This window comes from Lentinus tigrinus (genome assembly GCF_003813185.1).
Source record: "Lentinus tigrinus ALCF2SS1-7 unplaced genomic scaffold L226scaffold_3, whole genome shotgun sequence".
Lineage (NCBI taxonomy): Eukaryota > Fungi > Basidiomycota > Agaricomycetes > Polyporales > Polyporaceae > Lentinus > Lentinus tigrinus.
This window is the reverse complement of record NW_027137912.1, coordinates 853,188-870,531: the sequence shown is the minus strand read 5'-3', so window position 1 is coordinate 870,531 and position 17,344 is coordinate 853,188. Positions and strand designations below refer to the sequence as shown.

General features: G+C 57.2%; 7 protein-coding genes across 7 annotated transcripts; 4 read left to right on the top strand and 3 right to left on the bottom strand.

The window, feature by feature from the left end:
• Positions 1 to 139: 139 nt before the first annotated feature.
• L226DRAFT_454902 (1,3-beta-glucan synthase) lies at positions 140 to 5,597 on the top strand (the record flags this gene model as incomplete). Its single annotated transcript, XM_067675211.1, has 10 exons — positions 140 to 220; positions 304 to 921; positions 977 to 1,972; positions 2,023 to 3,709; positions 3,760 to 3,939; positions 3,991 to 4,835; positions 4,893 to 5,223; positions 5,295 to 5,368; positions 5,424 to 5,487; positions 5,542 to 5,597. The coding sequence occupies 10 exons, from the start codon at positions 140 to 142 to the stop codon at positions 5,595 to 5,597; spliced, it is 4,932 nt and encodes a 1,643-aa protein (XP_067540597.1).
• A 260-nt stretch (positions 5,598 to 5,857) lies between these two features.
• On the bottom strand, positions 5,858 to 6,561 carry L226DRAFT_530223 (uncharacterized protein). Its single transcript, XM_067679793.1, has 2 exons — positions 6,279 to 6,561; positions 5,858 to 6,216 (listed from the first exon to the last, which is right to left on the bottom strand). The coding sequence occupies exons 1-2, from the start codon at positions 6,496 to 6,498 to the stop codon at positions 6,050 to 6,052; spliced, it is 387 nt and encodes a 128-aa protein (XP_067540596.1). The 5' UTR covers positions 6,499 to 6,561; the 3' UTR covers positions 5,858 to 6,049.
• Positions 6,562 to 6,787: 226 nt separating this feature from the next.
• L226DRAFT_500279 (asparaginyl-tRNA synthetase) lies at positions 6,788 to 8,414 on the top strand (the record flags this gene model as incomplete). The annotated part of the gene is made up of 4 exons (XM_067677762.1): positions 6,788 to 7,008; positions 7,061 to 7,178; positions 7,229 to 7,366; positions 7,415 to 8,414. 4 exons carry the CDS (start codon positions 6,788 to 6,790, stop codon positions 8,381 to 8,383), a joined length of 1,446 nt encoding a protein of 481 aa, XP_067540595.1. The 3' UTR covers positions 8,384 to 8,414.
• Positions 8,415 to 9,009: 595 nt separating this feature from the next.
• On the bottom strand, positions 9,010 to 11,601 carry L226DRAFT_530222 (uncharacterized protein). Its single transcript, XM_067679792.1, has 7 exons — positions 11,510 to 11,601; positions 11,405 to 11,443; positions 11,073 to 11,347; positions 10,962 to 11,014; positions 10,729 to 10,914; positions 10,332 to 10,664; positions 9,010 to 10,275 (listed from the first exon to the last, which is right to left on the bottom strand). The coding sequence occupies exons 1-7, from the start codon at positions 11,564 to 11,566 to the stop codon at positions 9,488 to 9,490; spliced, it is 1,731 nt and encodes a 576-aa protein (XP_067540594.1). The 5' UTR covers positions 11,567 to 11,601; the 3' UTR covers positions 9,010 to 9,487.
• An 82-nt stretch (positions 11,602 to 11,683) lies between these two features.
• L226DRAFT_500278 (uncharacterized protein) lies at positions 11,684 to 13,625 on the top strand. Its single transcript, XM_067677761.1, has 5 exons — positions 11,684 to 11,705; positions 11,759 to 11,913; positions 11,972 to 12,002; positions 12,057 to 12,702; positions 12,755 to 13,625. Exons 2-5 carry the CDS (start codon positions 11,783 to 11,785, stop codon positions 13,453 to 13,455), a joined length of 1,509 nt encoding a protein of 502 aa, XP_067540593.1. The 5' UTR covers positions 11,684 to 11,705; positions 11,759 to 11,782; the 3' UTR covers positions 13,456 to 13,625.
• Positions 13,256 to 14,783, bottom strand: L226DRAFT_478550 (S-adenosyl-L-methionine-dependent methyltransferase). Its single transcript, XM_067676801.1, has 6 exons — positions 14,673 to 14,783; positions 14,576 to 14,613; positions 14,349 to 14,527; positions 14,199 to 14,295; positions 13,698 to 14,130; positions 13,256 to 13,647 (listed from the first exon to the last, which is right to left on the bottom strand). The coding sequence occupies exons 1-6, from the start codon at positions 14,706 to 14,708 to the stop codon at positions 13,570 to 13,572; spliced, it is 861 nt and encodes a 286-aa protein (XP_067540592.1). The 5' UTR covers positions 14,709 to 14,783; the 3' UTR covers positions 13,256 to 13,569.
• Positions 14,784 to 15,451: 668 nt separating this feature from the next.
• L226DRAFT_188392 (uncharacterized protein) lies at positions 15,452 to 16,896 on the top strand. The gene is made up of 5 exons (XM_067672748.1): positions 15,452 to 15,815; positions 15,882 to 15,965; positions 16,025 to 16,147; positions 16,207 to 16,362; positions 16,440 to 16,896. The coding sequence occupies exons 1-5, from the start codon at positions 15,663 to 15,665 to the stop codon at positions 16,776 to 16,778; spliced, it is 855 nt and encodes a 284-aa protein (XP_067540591.1). The 5' UTR covers positions 15,452 to 15,662; the 3' UTR covers positions 16,779 to 16,896.
• The last annotated feature ends 448 nt before the right edge of the window (positions 16,897 to 17,344 follow it).

Below are 17,344 nucleotides of genomic sequence, written 5' to 3'. Positions count from 1 at the left end.
AGGCTACAACCCGCACTACAGCGCCTCCGTCGAGTCGCACATGAGCGGAGCCACGAGCATCGGTCCCAACAACCCCTTCTCTGATATCCCAGGGTCGAGCGAGCCATATCCCGCTTGGGCCGCTGACCGCCAGATACCCATGTCGACGGAAGAGATTGAGGATATCTTCCTGGACCTCGCTCAAAAGTTCGGCTTTCAGAAAGACTCGATGCGCAACATGGTGCGTCCCTCCCTCCACAGCTCGTTGCCTGAGCTCCTTTCTACGTCGTGTCCAACACCATGCTGAGACGCGTGTGATGACAGTTCGACTTTCTGATGACCATCCTTGATTCGAGAGCGTCTCGCATGACGCCCAATCAGGCTCTCCTCACCGTGCACGCAGACTACATCGGCGGTCAGCACGCGAACTACCGGAAGTGGTATTTCGCCGCGCAGCTCAACCTCGATGACGCCGTCGGACAGACCCAGAACCCCGGCCTGCAGCGCCTCCGGAGCGTGAAGGGCAACCCCAAGACGGCAGGTTCTAAGTCGCTCGACAGCGCTCTCAACCGATGGCGCAACGCGATGAACAACATGAGCCAGTACGATCGTCTCCGGCAGGTCGCCCTCTATCTTCTCTGCTGGGGTGAGGCTGGGAATGTTCGGTTCACCCCGGAGTGCCTGTGCTTCATCTTCAAATGTGCCGACGACTACTACCGGAGTCCCGAGTGCCAGAACCGGATAGACCCCGTTCCTGAGGGTCTGTACCTTGAGACAGTCATCAAGCCGTTGTACCGCTTCATGCGGGATCAGGGCTATGAGGTCGTAGATGGCAAGTTCGTTCGTCGCGAGAAGGACCACGACCAGATCATTGGTTATGACGACATCAACCAGCTGTTCTGGTATCCTGAGGGTATTGCGAAAATTGTCCTCCAGGATAATGTCGGTGTATTTGGATCTTCTCGCCTGTGACGCGTAGCTGATGATTTGTTTGCAGACCCGCCTCATTGACGTACCACCTGCGCAGCGGTTCACGAAGTTTGGGCGTATTGCGTGGAACCGTGTCTTTTTCAAGACGTTCTTCGAGAAGCGGTCTTCCGCACACCTTCTTGTCAACTTCAACCGGGTGTGGATCATCCACATTGCCGTTTTCTGGTTTTATACCGCCTTCAATTCTCCCAAAGTTTACGCCCCGAAGAACGCGCAGTCCCCTTCTGCGCCTATGACATGGTCCGCGACTGCTCTTGGAGGAGCTGTTGCCTCACTTATCATGATCGCCGCGACTATCGCGGAGTTCTCCTACATCCCCACTACCTGGAACAACGCTGGCCACCTCACTGCTCGTCTCATCTTCCTCCTCATCCTCCTCGCGCTCACCGGCGGACCCACGTTCTACATCGCCCTCGTCGACGGTCGTCCCGGCCAGGGTAACATTCCTCTCATCATCGGTATCGCACAGTTCTTCCTCTCGGTTGTCGTTACGGTCGCGTTCAGTATCATCCCCTCTGGACGTCTGTTCGGTGACCGTGTGGCTGGCAAGGCGCGCAAGTACATGGCCTCCCAGACTTTCACGGCCTCGTACCCGACCCTCACGCGTAGTGCGCGCATGGCGTCCATCTCGCTCTGGCTGCTCATCTTCGGTTGCAAGTTCACCGAATCATACTTCTTCCTGACGTCGTCGTTCAGCAGCCCAATTGCTGTCATGGCGCGCACGAAAGTCTTGAATTGCAGCGACAAGTACTTCGGGTCAGCCCTGTGCAGTAACCAGGTCCCGTTCGCGCTGGCCATCATGTACGTCATGGACCTCATCCTGTTCTTCCTGGACACGTACCTATGGTATGTCATCTGGGTGGTCGTGTTCTCGGTCGCTCGGTCGTTCCACCTCGGCCTGTCCATCTGGACGCCTTGGAAGGAGGTGTACACCAGGATGCCCAAGCGAATCTATGCCAAGCTCCTCGCCACTTCAGAGATGGAGGTCAAGTACAAGCCCAAGGTATGATGCGCCTTTGCTAGCTATAGCACAGAAGCTTATACATATCACAGGTTCTCGTGTCCCAAGTCTGGAACGCTATCATTATCTCTATGTACCGCGAGCACCTTCTCTCCATCCACCACGTCCAGCGCCTCCTCTACCACCAGGTCGATGGTCCCGATGGTCGCCGCACCCTCCGCGCGCCGCCTTTCTTCACGAACAACAACGGCAACGAGAGCGACTTCTTCCCTGCGGGTGGCGAGGCCGAGCGCCGCATCTCGTTCTTTGCCTCATCGCTTACGACCGCGTTCCCGGAGCCTCTCCCCGTCGACTCGATGCCCACATTCACGGTCCTTGTCCCGCACTACTCTGAGAAGATCTTGTTGAGTCTTCGCGAGATCATCAAAGAGGAGGATCAGAACACCCGTGTTACCCTTCTTGAGTACATGAAGCAGCTGCACCCGATTGAGTGGGACAACTTTGTCAAGGACACGAAGATACTTGCGGAAGAATCGGAGACCATGACGTTCGATGGTACGCAGAGCGTGAACGAGAAGTCGAGCAGCAAGCGTGCGGACGACCTTCCCTTCTACTGCATCGGTTTCAAGACGGCCGCGCCCGAGTACACTCTCCGTACCCGTATTTGGGCTTCCCTGCGCGCGCAGACGCTGTACCGTACCGTCTCCGGCATGATGAACTACTCAAAGGCCATCAAGCTCCTCTACCGCGTTGAGAACCCCCAGATCGTGCAGCGCTTCGCTGGCAACACGGATCGCCTCGAGCGCGAGCTTGAGCGCATGTCCCGTCGGAAATTCAAGTTCGCCGTCTCGATGCAGCGCTACGCGAAGTTCAACAAGGAGGAGATTGAGAACGCAGAGTTCTTGCTCCGCGCATACCCCGACCTCCAGATCGCGTACCTCGACGAAGAACCTGGCCCGAAGGGCGGCGACCCGCGTCTCTTCTCGGTTCTCATTGACGGCCACTCCGAGATCGACGAGCAGACTGGGAAGCGGAAGCCCAAGTTCCGCGTCGAGCTCCCTGGTAACCCCATCCTCGGTGATGGCAAGTCGGACAACCAGAACCACGCCATCATCTTCTACCGCGGCGAGTTCCTGCAGCTCATCGATGCCAACCAGGACAACTACCTGGAGGAGTGTATCAAAATCCGGAACATCCTTGGCGAGTTCGAGCAGTACAACGTCTCGAGCCAGAGCCCGTACGCGCAGTGGGGCCAGAAGGAGTTTTCCAAGTTCCCGGTCGCCATCGTCGGTACGCGCGAGTACATCTTCTCGGAGAACATCGGTATCCTTGGTGACATCGCCGCCGGCAAGGAGCAGACGTTCGGTACGCTCACGCCGCGTGTGCTCGCGTGGATCGGAGGAAAGCTGCACTACGGTCACCCGGATTTCCTGAACGCGACGTTCATGACCACGCGTGGTGGTGTGTCGAAGGCGCAGAAGGGTCTCCACCTGAACGAGGATATCTTCGCTGGTATGACGGCCATCTCGCGTGGCGGCCGCATCAAGCACTCGGAGTACTACCAGTGCGGAAAGGGTCGTGATCTTGGCTTCGGTACGATCTTGAACTTCCAGACCAAGCTCGGAACGGGTATGGGTGAGCAGATGCTCAGTCGCGAGTACTACTACCTCGGCACCCAGCTCCCCATCGACCGTTTCCTCACGTTCTACTACGGTCACCCCGGTTTCCACATCAATAACATCTTGGTTATATACTCTATCCAGACGTTCATGGTCACCCGTAAGTATCAAGGTTAAACTTGTTATCGCATAACGCTGACAGTTCTCCAGTCCTTTACCTCGGTACCCTCAACAAGCAGCTCGCTATTTGCAAGGTCGACTCTCAAGGCAACGTTCTCATCGGGGAGGTCAACTGCTACAACCTCATCCCGGTGTTCGATTGGATCAAGCACTGTATCATCTCGATCTTCTTGGTGTTCTTCATCGCCTTCTTGCCGCTGTTCATGCAGGGTGAGTAAGTTTTCAGTAGTATACCAACCTACTGCTGATCTTTTGACACAGAGCTGCTTGAGCGTGGTACCGGCAAGGCACTGGTCCGACTTGGCAAGCACTTCTTGTCGCTGTCGCCGATCTTCGAGGTGTTCTCGACCCAGATCTACTCGCAGTCCATCCAGAGCAACTTGACGTTCGGTGGTGCCCGGTACATCGCCACAGGTCGTGGTTTCGCAACGACCCGTATCTCCTTCAGCATCCTCTACTCGCGCTTCGCCGGACCCAGTATCTACATGGGTATGCGGAACCTCCTCCTACTCACATACGCCACCATGTCTATCTGGACGCCGTTCCTCATCTACTTCTGGGTCTCGGTCCTCTCTCTCTGTATCGCGCCGTTCGTGTTCAACCCGCATCAGTTCTCGTTCTCGGACTTCATCATCGACTACCGCGAGTTCCTCCGCTGGATGTCGCGCGGCAACTCGCGCGCGAAGGCGAGCAGCTGGTACGGGTACTGCCGTCTGTCGCGGACGATGATCACCGGTTACAAGAAGAAGAAGCTCGGGCACCCGTCGGACAAGCTCTCGGGCGACGCGCCGCGCGCCAAGTGGCGGAGCGTCATCTTCTCGGAGGTCATCCTCCCGCTCTGCGGCGCGACGATCTTTGTTGTCGCGTACATGTTCGTGAAGTCGTTCCCGGACCAGAACGGACACCAGCCGCCGAGCCCGCTCATCCGCATCGCGATCATCGCGGTCGGCCCGGTGGTGTGGAACGCGACGGTGCTGCTGACGCTGTTCTTCATCTCGCTGTTCATGGGGCCGATGATGGACGGCTGGGCGCGGTTCGCGTCGTTCATGGCTGCGTTCGCCCATCTTCTGGGCCTCATTGGTCTCGTCGCATTCTTCGAGTTCTTCGTAAGTCCCTTCGGTGATATGCGTAGCACACGAACCGTGTCTGACATATGTTCATAGTGGTTCCTCGAGCTCTGGGATGCCTCGCATGCCGTGCTCGGAGTCATCGCCATCATCGCCATCCAGCGTGCGATCCAGAAGATCCTCATCTCGGTCTTCCTGTCGCGTGAGCTCAAGCACGAGGAGACGAACCGCGCGTGGTGGTCGGGCAAGTGGTACGGGCGTGGACTCGGCTCATCTGCGTTCTCGCAGCCGGCGCGTGAGTTTGTGGTGAAGATCGTCGAGATGTCGCTCTGGACGTCGGACTTCCTGCTCGCACACCTTCTGCTCGTCGTGATGACGGTGCCGATGTTGATTCCGTTCGTGGACAGGCTGCACTCCACGATGCTGTGTAAGTCTTTCCTTCTGCGTGTTCGGATATGCAGCTGGATGTGGTGCTGACGGGTACATGCCTTTTTCTAGTCTGGTTGCGGCCATCGAAGCAGATCCGCCCGCCCCTGTTCTCTACGAAGCAGAAGCGGCAGCGGAGGTGGATTGTACGTGTTGCTTGTTTGTCTGCCGAGTTCGCATGTCTGACTCTGCTGTCCACAGGTCCTGAAGTACTCTCTGGTCTACATCATCGTGATTGCTTTCCTCGCTGCTCTCATCGTCCTGCGTACGTCTTTCCTCTCTTCTCCTGCGCTTGCAAACTCTGACCCCGGCTCTGCAGCGGCACTATTCCGGGACCACATCACGTTCAACTGTACTGTATGCCAGAACATATAAGCACTAATGTCCGCGCAGCGCACGCGCACGTCTGTTCCATCTTCGCTTTCTGACCGTGCTGTGGCCCAGCGCGGCGACGCTCTCTCCGTCCATCCTGTCCCTCCACCTCGTTTTTGGGCAACCATTCCCTTGTAACTAGCTGACTCGCCTCGTTGACGTCTTGACTTTTGACACGCCGCCTTGCATTGGACCTTGTAACTCTACATAGATCTATACAGCCATCTTATTTGAGCGTACGTTTCCCCTCGATCCGAGTCTGGACTCTGGTGGTGGCAATGTGATTCGTATTTTGTGGTTTATGCACTCTATGCACATGTGAGTGTGGGAGAAGTATCGGCCCCTCTGGGCTCGACGCAAGCAGAGGGGCCCAACGCAAGGAGGTGCAGATGATGCTAATGATACATTGATGATTCGTTGTTCCAGATGCTTCGTAGATGCCCATTTCCCAACGCTCATACAAGATGTTCGTTCTCGGCAAAGCCAATGTCTTCCCCTGTGACACCCGCCGCGCCCGAGAGCACAGAGTCCCTCCGCTGTTTGTCCCCTCCAGGGCCAAAGGAATCGTCGGCGTCCTGCTCGATTCGCCGCTTGTTCATCTTCTCCTGCATACGAGCAATGGCTGCATGGGCTGTGCGTCAGTCGCGGGGTCTGGCAGCAGAAGCAAAACCTTGGGAGGCGTACCGCGATCGAGACGGGCTTGTTCACCGCGGAGGGCAGCAACGTCTATCATCTCCTCCTGGGGAGGGAGGAGGTGGGCAAGGCGGCCGGTGCTCTTGCGAGTCCGGGCGGCCTTCTCCTCCTGGGGAGGGACAAGAAAGCTGGTGTCTGTGACAGCGGGTGAGGACTTGGATGCGGCGGCGGAGTCCTTCTTCTCTTCCTGGGGTGCGAGGAGGTGGCTCATGGTAGCTGTGGATGAGGACTCGAGTGTGTACTGTGTTTGGTGGACGAGAGTGCGCGTGAAATGGAGAACACTGTGCGCGCGCAGGGGTTATATGAGGAGAGCTCGTGTGACATCATAGTGGCCAGTGCGTTGTGGGCATGGGACTGGGAGTCTCGAGTCTCGGAGGATGGAGGCACCTCGCGAACACACCACCTGCCATTCTCGGCCAGACACATGCACGCGCACAAGACGCGCGACGCGTCTGGGCGCTCCCCGATCTGAGTCGCGACTCGTGCCAGTCACTTGGACGATGCTTGCCCGCCGCTTCCTCTCCTCTGCATCCTCGTCCCTCGCGCCCACCATCCGCCAGCTGCTCGCCTCTCCGCCACAGCCCTCAGCAGCATCCGTCACCGTCAATGGCTGGGTCAAGAGCATACGCAGGCAGAAGAAGGTCGCCTTCGCCGTCATCTCTGATGGCTCCTCCGACACTGGCCTCCAGGCTGTATTCACCGACGTGAATCTTGCTAAACAGTGCGTCGCTCACTTTGTGTCTGCAGGAACGCGTGGATTGACAGCCAGATAGCCTCACCAATGGGGCGAGTGTGCGGCTACAAGGGACGTTGGCCGACAGTCCTGGCGCAGGTCAAGAGAAGGAGCTTAAGGTCTCCGATGCAGAGGTTCTCGGGGCATGCGATCCTGAGGTATGTCTCCTCCTATCCGACTACGCATAAGTCTCTCACACGCCGTTTAGACGTACCCAATGCAAAAGCAAGCCTTAACCGTGGAATATCTGCGCGACCACTGCCATCTCCGGCCTCGCACAAGAGAAATAGGTGCCATGTTGCGATTGCGCGACACCACAACAAGAGCAATACACGAATACTTCCATGTGCGTTCCTGTCTACACACTGTCAACCGTTTCCTCACCTTGCGCCAGGATAATGGCTTCGTACACATACACACTCCCATAATTACTTCTAATGACTGCGAGGGGGCCGGCGAGACCTTCCGCATCGCACCGTCAGCTTCTGATCCCTCAATCCCCTCCGCACTCGACGCCAAACCCTCAGAGTACTTTGGCCACCCCGCCTATCTCACCGTCTCTTCTCAACTCCACCTCGAGGCAGCCGCGTCTGCCATCTCCCGCGTATACACCCTCTCGCCTTGTTTCCGCGCCGAACGCTCCCAGACCTCGCGGCACCTCGCCGAGTTCTGGATGCTCGAGGGCGAATGGGCCTTCACCTCCTCCGTCACCGAGGTCTGCGACGTCGCCGAGCACGCCGTCCGGCACGTCCTCCGCACGCACGCCAGCAGCCCGGACATGGACGCGCTCTGGAAACAACACCCCTCCGAGGCGAAACGCGCGGAGCTCCAAGCCTACGCCGACGCCTCACAGCCCTGGACGCGCCTCACGTATACCGAAGCGATCGAGGTGCTTGCAAAACACCACGCGCAGACTCCCGGAGGCGCGTTCGTCTTCCCGCCAGCATGGGGCAGCAGCTTGCAGAGCGAGCACGAGCGCTGGCTCGCGGACACGCACGTCCGCGGGCCTGTGTTCGTCACGGACTACCCTGCGTCGCTCAAGCCGTTCTATATGCGCGTGAACGACAACAGCGAGCCGGGCCGGGAGACCGTCGCGTGCTTCGACCTGCTGGTGCCCGGGATGGGCGAGCTCGTGGGTGGGTCGCTGCGCGAGGAGCGGGTCGAGCTCCTCGAAGCTGCGCTGGACAGGCATGGGCTCGACAAGGCGGACTATGAGTGGTATCTGGATCTGAGGAGGTATGGGGGCGCGCCGCATGGCGGGTTTGGGCTTGGGTTTGAGCGGCTGATCAGCTGGATGAGCGGGATCGAGAGCGTGCGGGAGTGTATTGCGATGCCGCGGTGGGCGGGGAGGATGTTGCTGTAGACATCGTTGTAGATAGATGTGATTATGATACAGACCTCTCTACTCTCATTGCATTCCGCGGGCGCACACACGGCAAGGCGTCGTACTTTACCCGGACTCAAAAAAGGGTGAGTATCATGGTTCCGAGTATGAGGCTGACTGTATGTAGTGCTGACAACTGTCGGCGAACACGTCCATCCGGTACTTCGAGCCGGCTTGCTTTCTATATATCCTCTGTGCCAGACAGCTAGCTCACGTACCCATGCCTGCCATGTTCGACACATCTCGTCTCTTCTTGAACATCCTCTGCGTCACATTGATCCTCTGTCTCACCCACCTCCTCGTGCGGAACGCTCCGATCCTATCGCTGGAAGTGCAGACAACTGTCCTTGCGATGCACCTCAACCACGTCCTGTTCGTGTGAGGGAAAATTGTCCCGCTGGGGCAACTCAGAGAGGTTCGAGGTCGGTTCAATCGCTCCTGGGATGCCATGCCATGATCGCGAGTACTCACCACAGTACCCGAACAGACAACCGTCCTCTACGCACACGCATTCACAGCTAACCACAGGAGGGGCACCAAGACAGGTCAAGTATATATACGTATATACTAGGGAACTACAGCGGCTGACATGACGTATGATAATTAGACTCAAGAAGAAGCGTATAGTATCGTACAGTATGCTGACGCGGAGAGTGCGCGTGCTCGGGCGAGCAGCAAAATCGACCCGTATGATGTTGTATTGAGATATTGAAAATGAAGGGGGGGGGGACGGATCTCTGGGGGTTCGAGGGGACTTGTAACATGCAACATGCGGTGTCAATGGCAATGGGCGGAGCGGAAGCGTGCAGTCTATGTACCTGTGTGCGAAATATGTGACATGCGAAGAACGAGAATGGCTGGTGCAGAGTGATGCAGATACAGATGGAGTGGTGGCAGGTATGTACAATGATCGCTGGGGCTGATTGAAAAACACTGTGGGGGAACGAGTCGGGCCGATGAGGGGGGCGAGCAACAAGTATCGGGAGAGCCCAAGGAAAGCAAGATGGACAGGGGGACGGTGTTGGACTTCCAGCACCTAGTAAGACGGAGAAGCGGACAGCGAAAGAGAAAGAGAAGTGAACCTCAAGCAGATGCAACGCCGACACCCCGCCCGCGACCACGGCCACGGAACTGTCCTCTGCCTCCACCGCGACCACGACCACGGTTGGCAAACTGACCGTCTTGCTGTTGACCATTGGTTTGCAGTGGTGGTTGCTCGCCATTGGGAGACGACGGGTACGACTGTTGCTGCTGATGGGGACGGTATGAGCCACGCCGGAAGTGCTGCCCCCGCCCTCCGCGCGGACTGTTTGTTGATGCCGATGCCGACATGGGGGTTTGTGGGTTCTCCGAGACCGCTGAGACGGGCGACGCAGTGTGCGAGCGGACGTCCTCGGTCGTGACCGTGGGGCGCGGACGGCGTTGCTGCTGGAACTTGCCGTTCTGTTGACGACCATTCGACTGTGGCGGAGGTGCAGGATCGGCAGCTCGGGGGCTCTCCGCCTGCGGTGCGGGTTGCTCCAAGGAGTAGCCGCCGTACGTGGCAAAGAGGTTGACGAATTCGTCGTACTTCGCCGCAGGCGATATGCTGGACTTGAACGTCTTGTTGGTCACAAACTTCCACGCGTCATCGATCTCGTACTGGCTGTAGAGATGATTGTCAAGGACCATCCATGTCATCTCAGGCTCCTTCGCCTCGAGGGCGATGCGAAGGTTCGACTGGGGTTCAGGGGAACGGTAGATGTGCGCAAAGTCCTTGTCTTTGGGCGGATACGTCTCGTAGTAATGCTTGACGATTTCGGGGTAGCCGTGACGAAGGGCAATGTGGTAGGCCGTCATGTCTTCTCCGTTACGTTCGTCAGGTTCGGCACCTATGAAGGACGGAAATGAGCGACTTGGCATGATGAAACCTGCCAGAAAGACGTACCATGGGAATCAAGCCACTGGACAAGGTCAACATCACCGTGCTTCGCCGCGATGTGCAGCAGAGTTTCCTTTGGATCTTCAGGGGTGTTCTTCGCGAAGCTCTCGGCGCCCTTGCGGACCTCACCGCCTGAGGCGTCGACGTTGTCCTCATAGACACCTTTCTTGACGGCCGCAGTATCCTTCCGGCGCGCCGCCTCGAAGACCTTGGAACGGAGAGCCTGCACCTGTTCTTGTTGCGCGCGCGCTTTCTGCTCCGCAGTCTTGCGCGAGGCTTGAGCTTCCGCCTTCTTCGCGGACGCCTTCGCACGTTGCCGTTTCTCCGCCTCACGTCGCTCTGAATTTGCGCTATCAGATATCGACAAGGGACATCCAAGCTCCGGGCTGGGGATGATACTTACCACGCTCCCGTTCCCTCTCCTGGTTAGCCTTGCGGCTGGCTTCCTCTTGCGCACGGCGTTCTGCAGCCTGCTCTTGCTCTTCTCTTTGACGGCGCAATCGCGCGGTGTACTGCTCAGTAGATTCAGGAGGGGAGTCGTGGTGGTAGTGATGGTGGTGGTGGTGATGGGGATGCTGATGGTGGTACTCTGGATGACAGTGAGAAGGTAGCATATCACAAAGAGACTGGACTCACGAGACTGAGCAAAGCGACTGGCGCGCCCGCGGAGCAGCTCCTCGTAGAGATACCTGCAGCATATGCGTAGTTAGTGAAAGACACAACGGAGCGCACGCAACCACCACGCACATGTAGAAGTTCATCCGGTCTTCATAGTCCGACTCGTACTCGTCGTCGTAGTACTCATCATCGTAGTAGTAGTAGTCGTCGTCGTCTTCATCATAATCATCATCGTCATAGCCGAAAGGATGGAAGTGCGAGTGCGAGTGTGAGTGCTCGCGGGGCGGCGCGGACGAGCGGTCAAGATGTTTGACGAGTGTATTGTAAGCCTCGCTGAGCCGCTGGAATTGCGCCGTCGCGTCTTCGTCGCCGGGGTTCTTGTCGGGATGCGTCTTGAGCGCGAGCTGTATGGCAGCGATGTCAGGAAGCTGGATATGGGCGAAAAGTGACGCGCCTCTCACCTGCTTGTATGTCGTCTTCACGAGCTCGAGCGACGCGCCCTAGCCGGCGAAGTCCGCGTCTTGTTAGCGCATGATCGTCGAGAGAGTGTATGTGGGCACGCATACCTGCTCAAGACCGAGGACGGAGTAGGCCTCGACGACGACAGATTGCTTGAGGACCATGGGTGGCGGGGAAGGGGGAGAAGGCTGAAGCAAGGACGAAAAACGCGCGTCATTTGGCGCCCGAGTCGCGTCCAAATGACCTCCCGTGCACCTTCCTCTTCCGGAAGGGCTCGGTCAACGCGTCTCCTCATCTCCCTCGGTATGTGGCCCATCGACGCCCCTCGCTGCATGCATTGACCACAGTCTTCGTAGCAATCTTGCTGTGCACGAGCGACGATGCAGCTGCCCGGTACCCCTGGGCCTAGCGTCCCCCATGTCGCGTCACCGACCACCCTGGACGTGGCCACCGTCACAAACACCGCTGGACAAGGAAGCACGTCCTTTCTGTCAGGGATGCTCAGCGACAAGTGCGTGTATATTCTCCGTACCCTCTACCCGGCGTTGAAGGAGCACCGTGAAGCATAGTCCCTACTTCCAGGCCGGCTTCGGAATCATGGTGCGCTAGCCTTCCACATTCCTTCACGCACAACGATTCAACTGCTGCTGCTAGGGTCTGGGCGTTGCCCTGACGTTCATTCGTCAAGGAACCATGCTTGCCGCGACGACTCTCCGGAGGCAAATGCTCGTCTCTCTCGAGATGAATAATAAAGACCCAGCCTACGACTACTTCCTCACATGGATGGCCGCGCAGTCCGCGCGGACGCACGCTGGAGCCGCCCCATGGAGGAACCTCTTCCGCTCCTCCACGCCGTGGCTGCGGAGTCACCAACTCGGTGTCCAGACCCTCCAGGAGCAGCGCAAGAACGGCAGTGCGTCAGTCTTGTTCAAACTCGTCGCTGCACCCGGCACGCACTACCTGCGCTACGGCAAGGTCTGGATGCAGGTCAAGCGCGACCGCGAGACCAAGTCGCCAAATCTCATGACAGGAATGCCTTGGGAGACCATCACAATCACGACGCTCTCTCGCGACCGCGGTATCTTCACACAACTGCTCTCTGAGGCGCGCGACATGGCAATGCGCGGACAGGAGGGAAAGCTTGTCATCAACATCCCCTGGGGTATCGAGTGGAAACCGTTTGGTCAGCCCAGACGAAAACGCCCCTTACGCAGCGTCGTACTGGAGGAAGGCGTTGCAGAGAAAATTGAGGCAGACGTCAAGGCGTTCCTACAACGGCGACAGTGGTATGCCGACAGAGGTATGGCGTCGCAATGCTCGCGGTCTTTGCGCGTACTGAAAATATGTTACAGGTATACCGTATCGCCGCGGGTACCTCCTGCACGGACCACCCGGGTCCGGCAAGTCTTCCTTTATCCAAGCTCTGGCCGGCGCCCTGAACTACGACATCTGCGTGCTCAACCTCTCCGAGCGCGGCCTCGCAGACGACAAGCTCATCCACCTCCTCTCAAACACGCCAGAGCGCAGCTTCGTACTCATCGAGGACATCGATGCTGCATTCAACAAGCGTGTCCAGACCAGCGCGGACGGGTACCAGTCCTCCGTGACGTTCTCCGGCTTCCTGAACGCGCTTGACGGCGTCGCATCGGGCGAGGAACGCATCATCTTCATGACCACGAACCACCCCGAGCGTCTCGACCCTGCGCTCATCCGTCCAGGACGCGTCGACCTCTCCATGCTCATCGACGATGCTTCCCCGAAGCAAACTCGCCGATTGTTTGAGCGGTTCTACGGCCGCGACGAGGCGTCCGAGACCTCAGCTGTTGTCGGCGCGCAGGAGGGGCAAGACGCAGACGGCTGGGAGCGCATATCGGATGCACAGCTGCGTGAGCTCGCGGACGAGATGGAGGAGATAGTCCAGGACGAAGAGAGTAAGGGGAGGCGGATCAGTATGGCGGCGCTTCAGGGTCTCTTCATCCGGAGCGGTGCGCGCAACGCTGTACGAGAAGTGCGGACACTCTTCGTCTCGAGGCAGCCGGCATCGTCGGAGTGACGAAAAGTACAGATACAGATACATCTATTAGACCTCCCTTGGAATAATTTACTTGTGCTACAGAGTGCGTCGGCGAGTGCGATGAAGCAAGCAAGAGGCGACGGGCGGGCACGTCTAGAATACGGGTTTCCGCTTGCGTCCGGTGTATTTTGAATCGCGAGGTACGTCTTCCTTGCCTCGTTGGCGGTAGAGCTATATAGCGTTGAAGTAACCATCCAAACTGTCGACGAGCAGGGACGCACCTCTTTTTTCTTCAATATCCAGTCCTTGTCCTTGGGGTTCTTCCGCTTCCCGCCCTTCTCCTTCGCGCGCAGCCGTTCTCTCCGCTTCTCGAACTGTACCCTGCCCTCCGCCTCCTCGTCCTCCTCGCCCTCCAGCCCCTTCGGCAACTGCTGCTGTCCACCCCCGCCCCCGACGAAGAGACACAGGAAGACCTTCCTCGCCTTCTTGGAATTTGGGTAGTCAACAACGATACCGCCGCCAAAGCCGGCTTTTTGCGCGATGGACGTGATAAGTTGGATCTGGTCGTCCGACGTGGGGTAGAATTGCAAGATGGCGCGGGAGGGGTTTTTGAGTGCGGCGTGGAGGGTCGTGAAGAAGCGCGTGAGACGGTGGGGTGGGGAGGATGTGGGATGTGAGGTCTCTGCATTGAGCAGCCATTGCAGGACGGATATACTTTCGAGAGGAAAGGGAGGATACTTGTTCAGAATTTGCGAGAAGAGTAAAGGGAGAGAGGAACATACCTGATCGCACCGTCGAAGCTTCCTGGTCGGAAACCGAAGCCCTGGCCGATGTCTTGCAGAAAGAGGTCACCTTCAACCTCGCGTTCGAGCGCGACCTCTGGCTTGGGTTCAGCAGACGTGCTAGTGTTGGAACCGTTTTGAGGTACTCACCGAGCATGCTTGGTGCAACGTCCACACCCACCCACAGGTATCCCTCCTCATCCAGAATTTCTCCGGACAGGCCTGACCCACAACCAATGTCCAGGAGGAACGCAGGCTCGCCTTCGGGCAGGTTGAGGAGCTCGAGAGCGCGGTATGTCATGTCTGCCTGGATTTGCTGAATCCGAGAGCTACCTGAGGTCAGTCCAAGTCGTGAGTACAGAAGTGAGCGTACGTACTTATTCGTGTACTTCTTGGCCTCGATGTCTCCATAGTACTATTGGTGGAGGTATGTCAAGGATGGGCGGCAGTCATGAAGATGTCCGTTTGACATACGATCTCTGGGGGTGCTACAAGCTCGGGTCGCGACATGGTGCTTCCGAAAGGTCTTGGCCGCGAGCGAGCTGAGCGCGGAATTGACAGGACAGTGTCCAGAAGTCACTGAAGTGATCCTGCTTTCGAGGACGGTGCAGGGCGCTAAGTAAACTTATTCGATCTACGATCTCCAAGGCCCGGCCCGGGCGGAGCGTCCATGTCATTATGGTCAGTGTCACTGCCTCCTCGAACCTGCCACTCGAACCTGCTTGCCAGTAACCCCAAGTATAGAAACGCCACGAATCATGCCGACTGACAGTGCTGTTGTGCGACCTAGCTTGGCCCTCCTCAAGTGAAATGTTTACATGACACGCCAATTTCCTCCGAGAAATACATCAAAGTCCGACCCTCATCTCGCGTCCTTCTCGCGAACTACTTCGGGACTTCGCTAGAGAAGTTACCGCTCCTAACGCGGGTGAGCTGATTGTTCCAATCTAGCCACTGGTTCTCATGAATGATATGCAGACCTAGACGACCAGAAGAAAGCTTTAACGTGAATTCCAGGAGCCCAATAACTCCAAGGCTTGCGGGGAGATGGCGCCACGCACAGGCTTGCAAGCCAGCCTCTAGTTCAGTAAGTGGAAGACAGTCTTTGAATCTCCAGGCATGTCTATACGCATCTTGTCAACGGGCAGAACTCTCAGAATCTTTTCCTTGAACTCAACTTGCAGCTTGGTAAGTGAGAGTCTGAGCCCGTCTGCAGTACCGGGATGATCTCCGCTCTACGAAGGCTTCATGATAAAATGGTGGGATCCCCAAACACGCAACTACTCCTTCTGTCGCTTTGACTCACCAGGAAGCAGGTGCCGTGGGTAATGCGGCGGTCTCCCATAATTGCTCGTCCAGGTTGAGCTTCGGCCATGGATGCATTTATAACCTGGACGTTCATGGTCGAGCATATCTCGGGCCTTTTTCCCCCTCCCCCCTCCCCCAACACTGCGTAATTTCTCCATGGTTAGGGACTCTGATTCTGTGCTAAGAAAGATTCCAAGGCCCAAAAAGCCTTCCACATTCCTCCGGCCCAGCCAACAGCATGGGTCGCTGGCCTCGCAAATGCGCCTCTCCGGGAGCCCGGAGACATTGAAAATATATTGTGAAATTGTGGTGCGTTACCCATCTCTCTGAGGTCTCCAAAGCACTTGTGTTGAGAACTTGCTGCGAATTGTGTAGGCGAAGGTGGCACAAGTCATCGACCAGAACAAACCCCCTACCTCATCCCAAAATCCGGATGAGTGGTCTCGGTTCATAGGTCGGGTGCGTCGTTCGTCCTTCCAACGTCGTGTTTAACATTCAACTAAACCAACAGTATCCAGGTTGTTAAAGAATGCCCCATACTGGTCAAGTATGAGGACGCATGGCCTGTGCGCGTCATCTATCGTAGATACCGGGGCCGACCGAATAAGCCAGGGGGGCTGGCCGATTGGACCAAGTACATAGTAAGGTCTATACTTTTGCGCTGTATGAGTACCTCGATGGATTCACGAAGTATATGCAGAACACAAAGCACGTGCAGGATGCTACTGGACACACACCGAGGCCACCGTCTGCGCACACTGCAGAGCAATCTCAATCTCATCCTGATTCAGTGGTATCGACAGCCTCAGTCAGCAACACGGAGCCTGCAACTGGCCAATTGGGCCTGGCTCGTTCGGTGAGGGCGGCCTAACCTGTCCGTTCCAACCGTACAGTACTCATTCACTTCGCCACATTCCGGTCCCACATCATCAGATCTTGAAGGAGCTATCTGCTAAGGCGACGAATGCGCCGTATGAGCAGACACCGCTTACCCAACTGGCGTCCACGCTTACGGTGACGCCGCAAAATGCCCCGATCCTGGCATTCCTGCGGACGCTCGTTCCGGAGCAGACTACGCTGCTGCCCGTGTTTATATACATGGGCATCACCGACGACGCCGCCCTGCTGGGCCTCGCCCGGATGAAGGACCGGGATGAGTGGGTCTACTCCTGGACCCAGCGAAAGCTCATCACGGAGCTGCAGTTCGTCGCCATCATGGCCGGTCTACGCGCAATCCACAACACACCGCCCGCATCGTCCACGCTCATTTGACCACCGCTATACGCACGCACAGCACGAAGGATGGGCGAATTCAGATGCATGTGAGACATGCATACGCGGGCAGATTGTGAATGTACTGCATTCACATCTAGGAGGACAAGAGGGACGACAATGCTGTTTGATGTACATTTGTATTGCGTATCATATATGCTTGACATATGCAACTTGACCCGAAAATGCTACGCCACGACATGAATGCAGTTGATAACGAACGGTACTAGTACCAATGCGATGCGACGGTCGACGGGCTAAGGTGGGGAAGGACGACAGAGGAAGAGGGCAAAAAGGCTACATATACACATTCAAAGCGGCAGCGAGAGAGCACCTTCACGTTCTAAATAAACTATCGAAACATGGACATGCGGGCAGCGCGAGGACACACGACAAAAAACCTCGAGCTCGGACGTCTAGGGGGGGAATTCGGAAATTGGGAATCGGGAGAGGGCGTCGAAGCAAACAAAAGGGGGTAACGGGTACGGGAGAACGAAGAGGTATGGCGAGGGAGGAGCGAGGTATGAGGTATGTGGACGTGTGCACGCAGGCATGCGATCGGACCC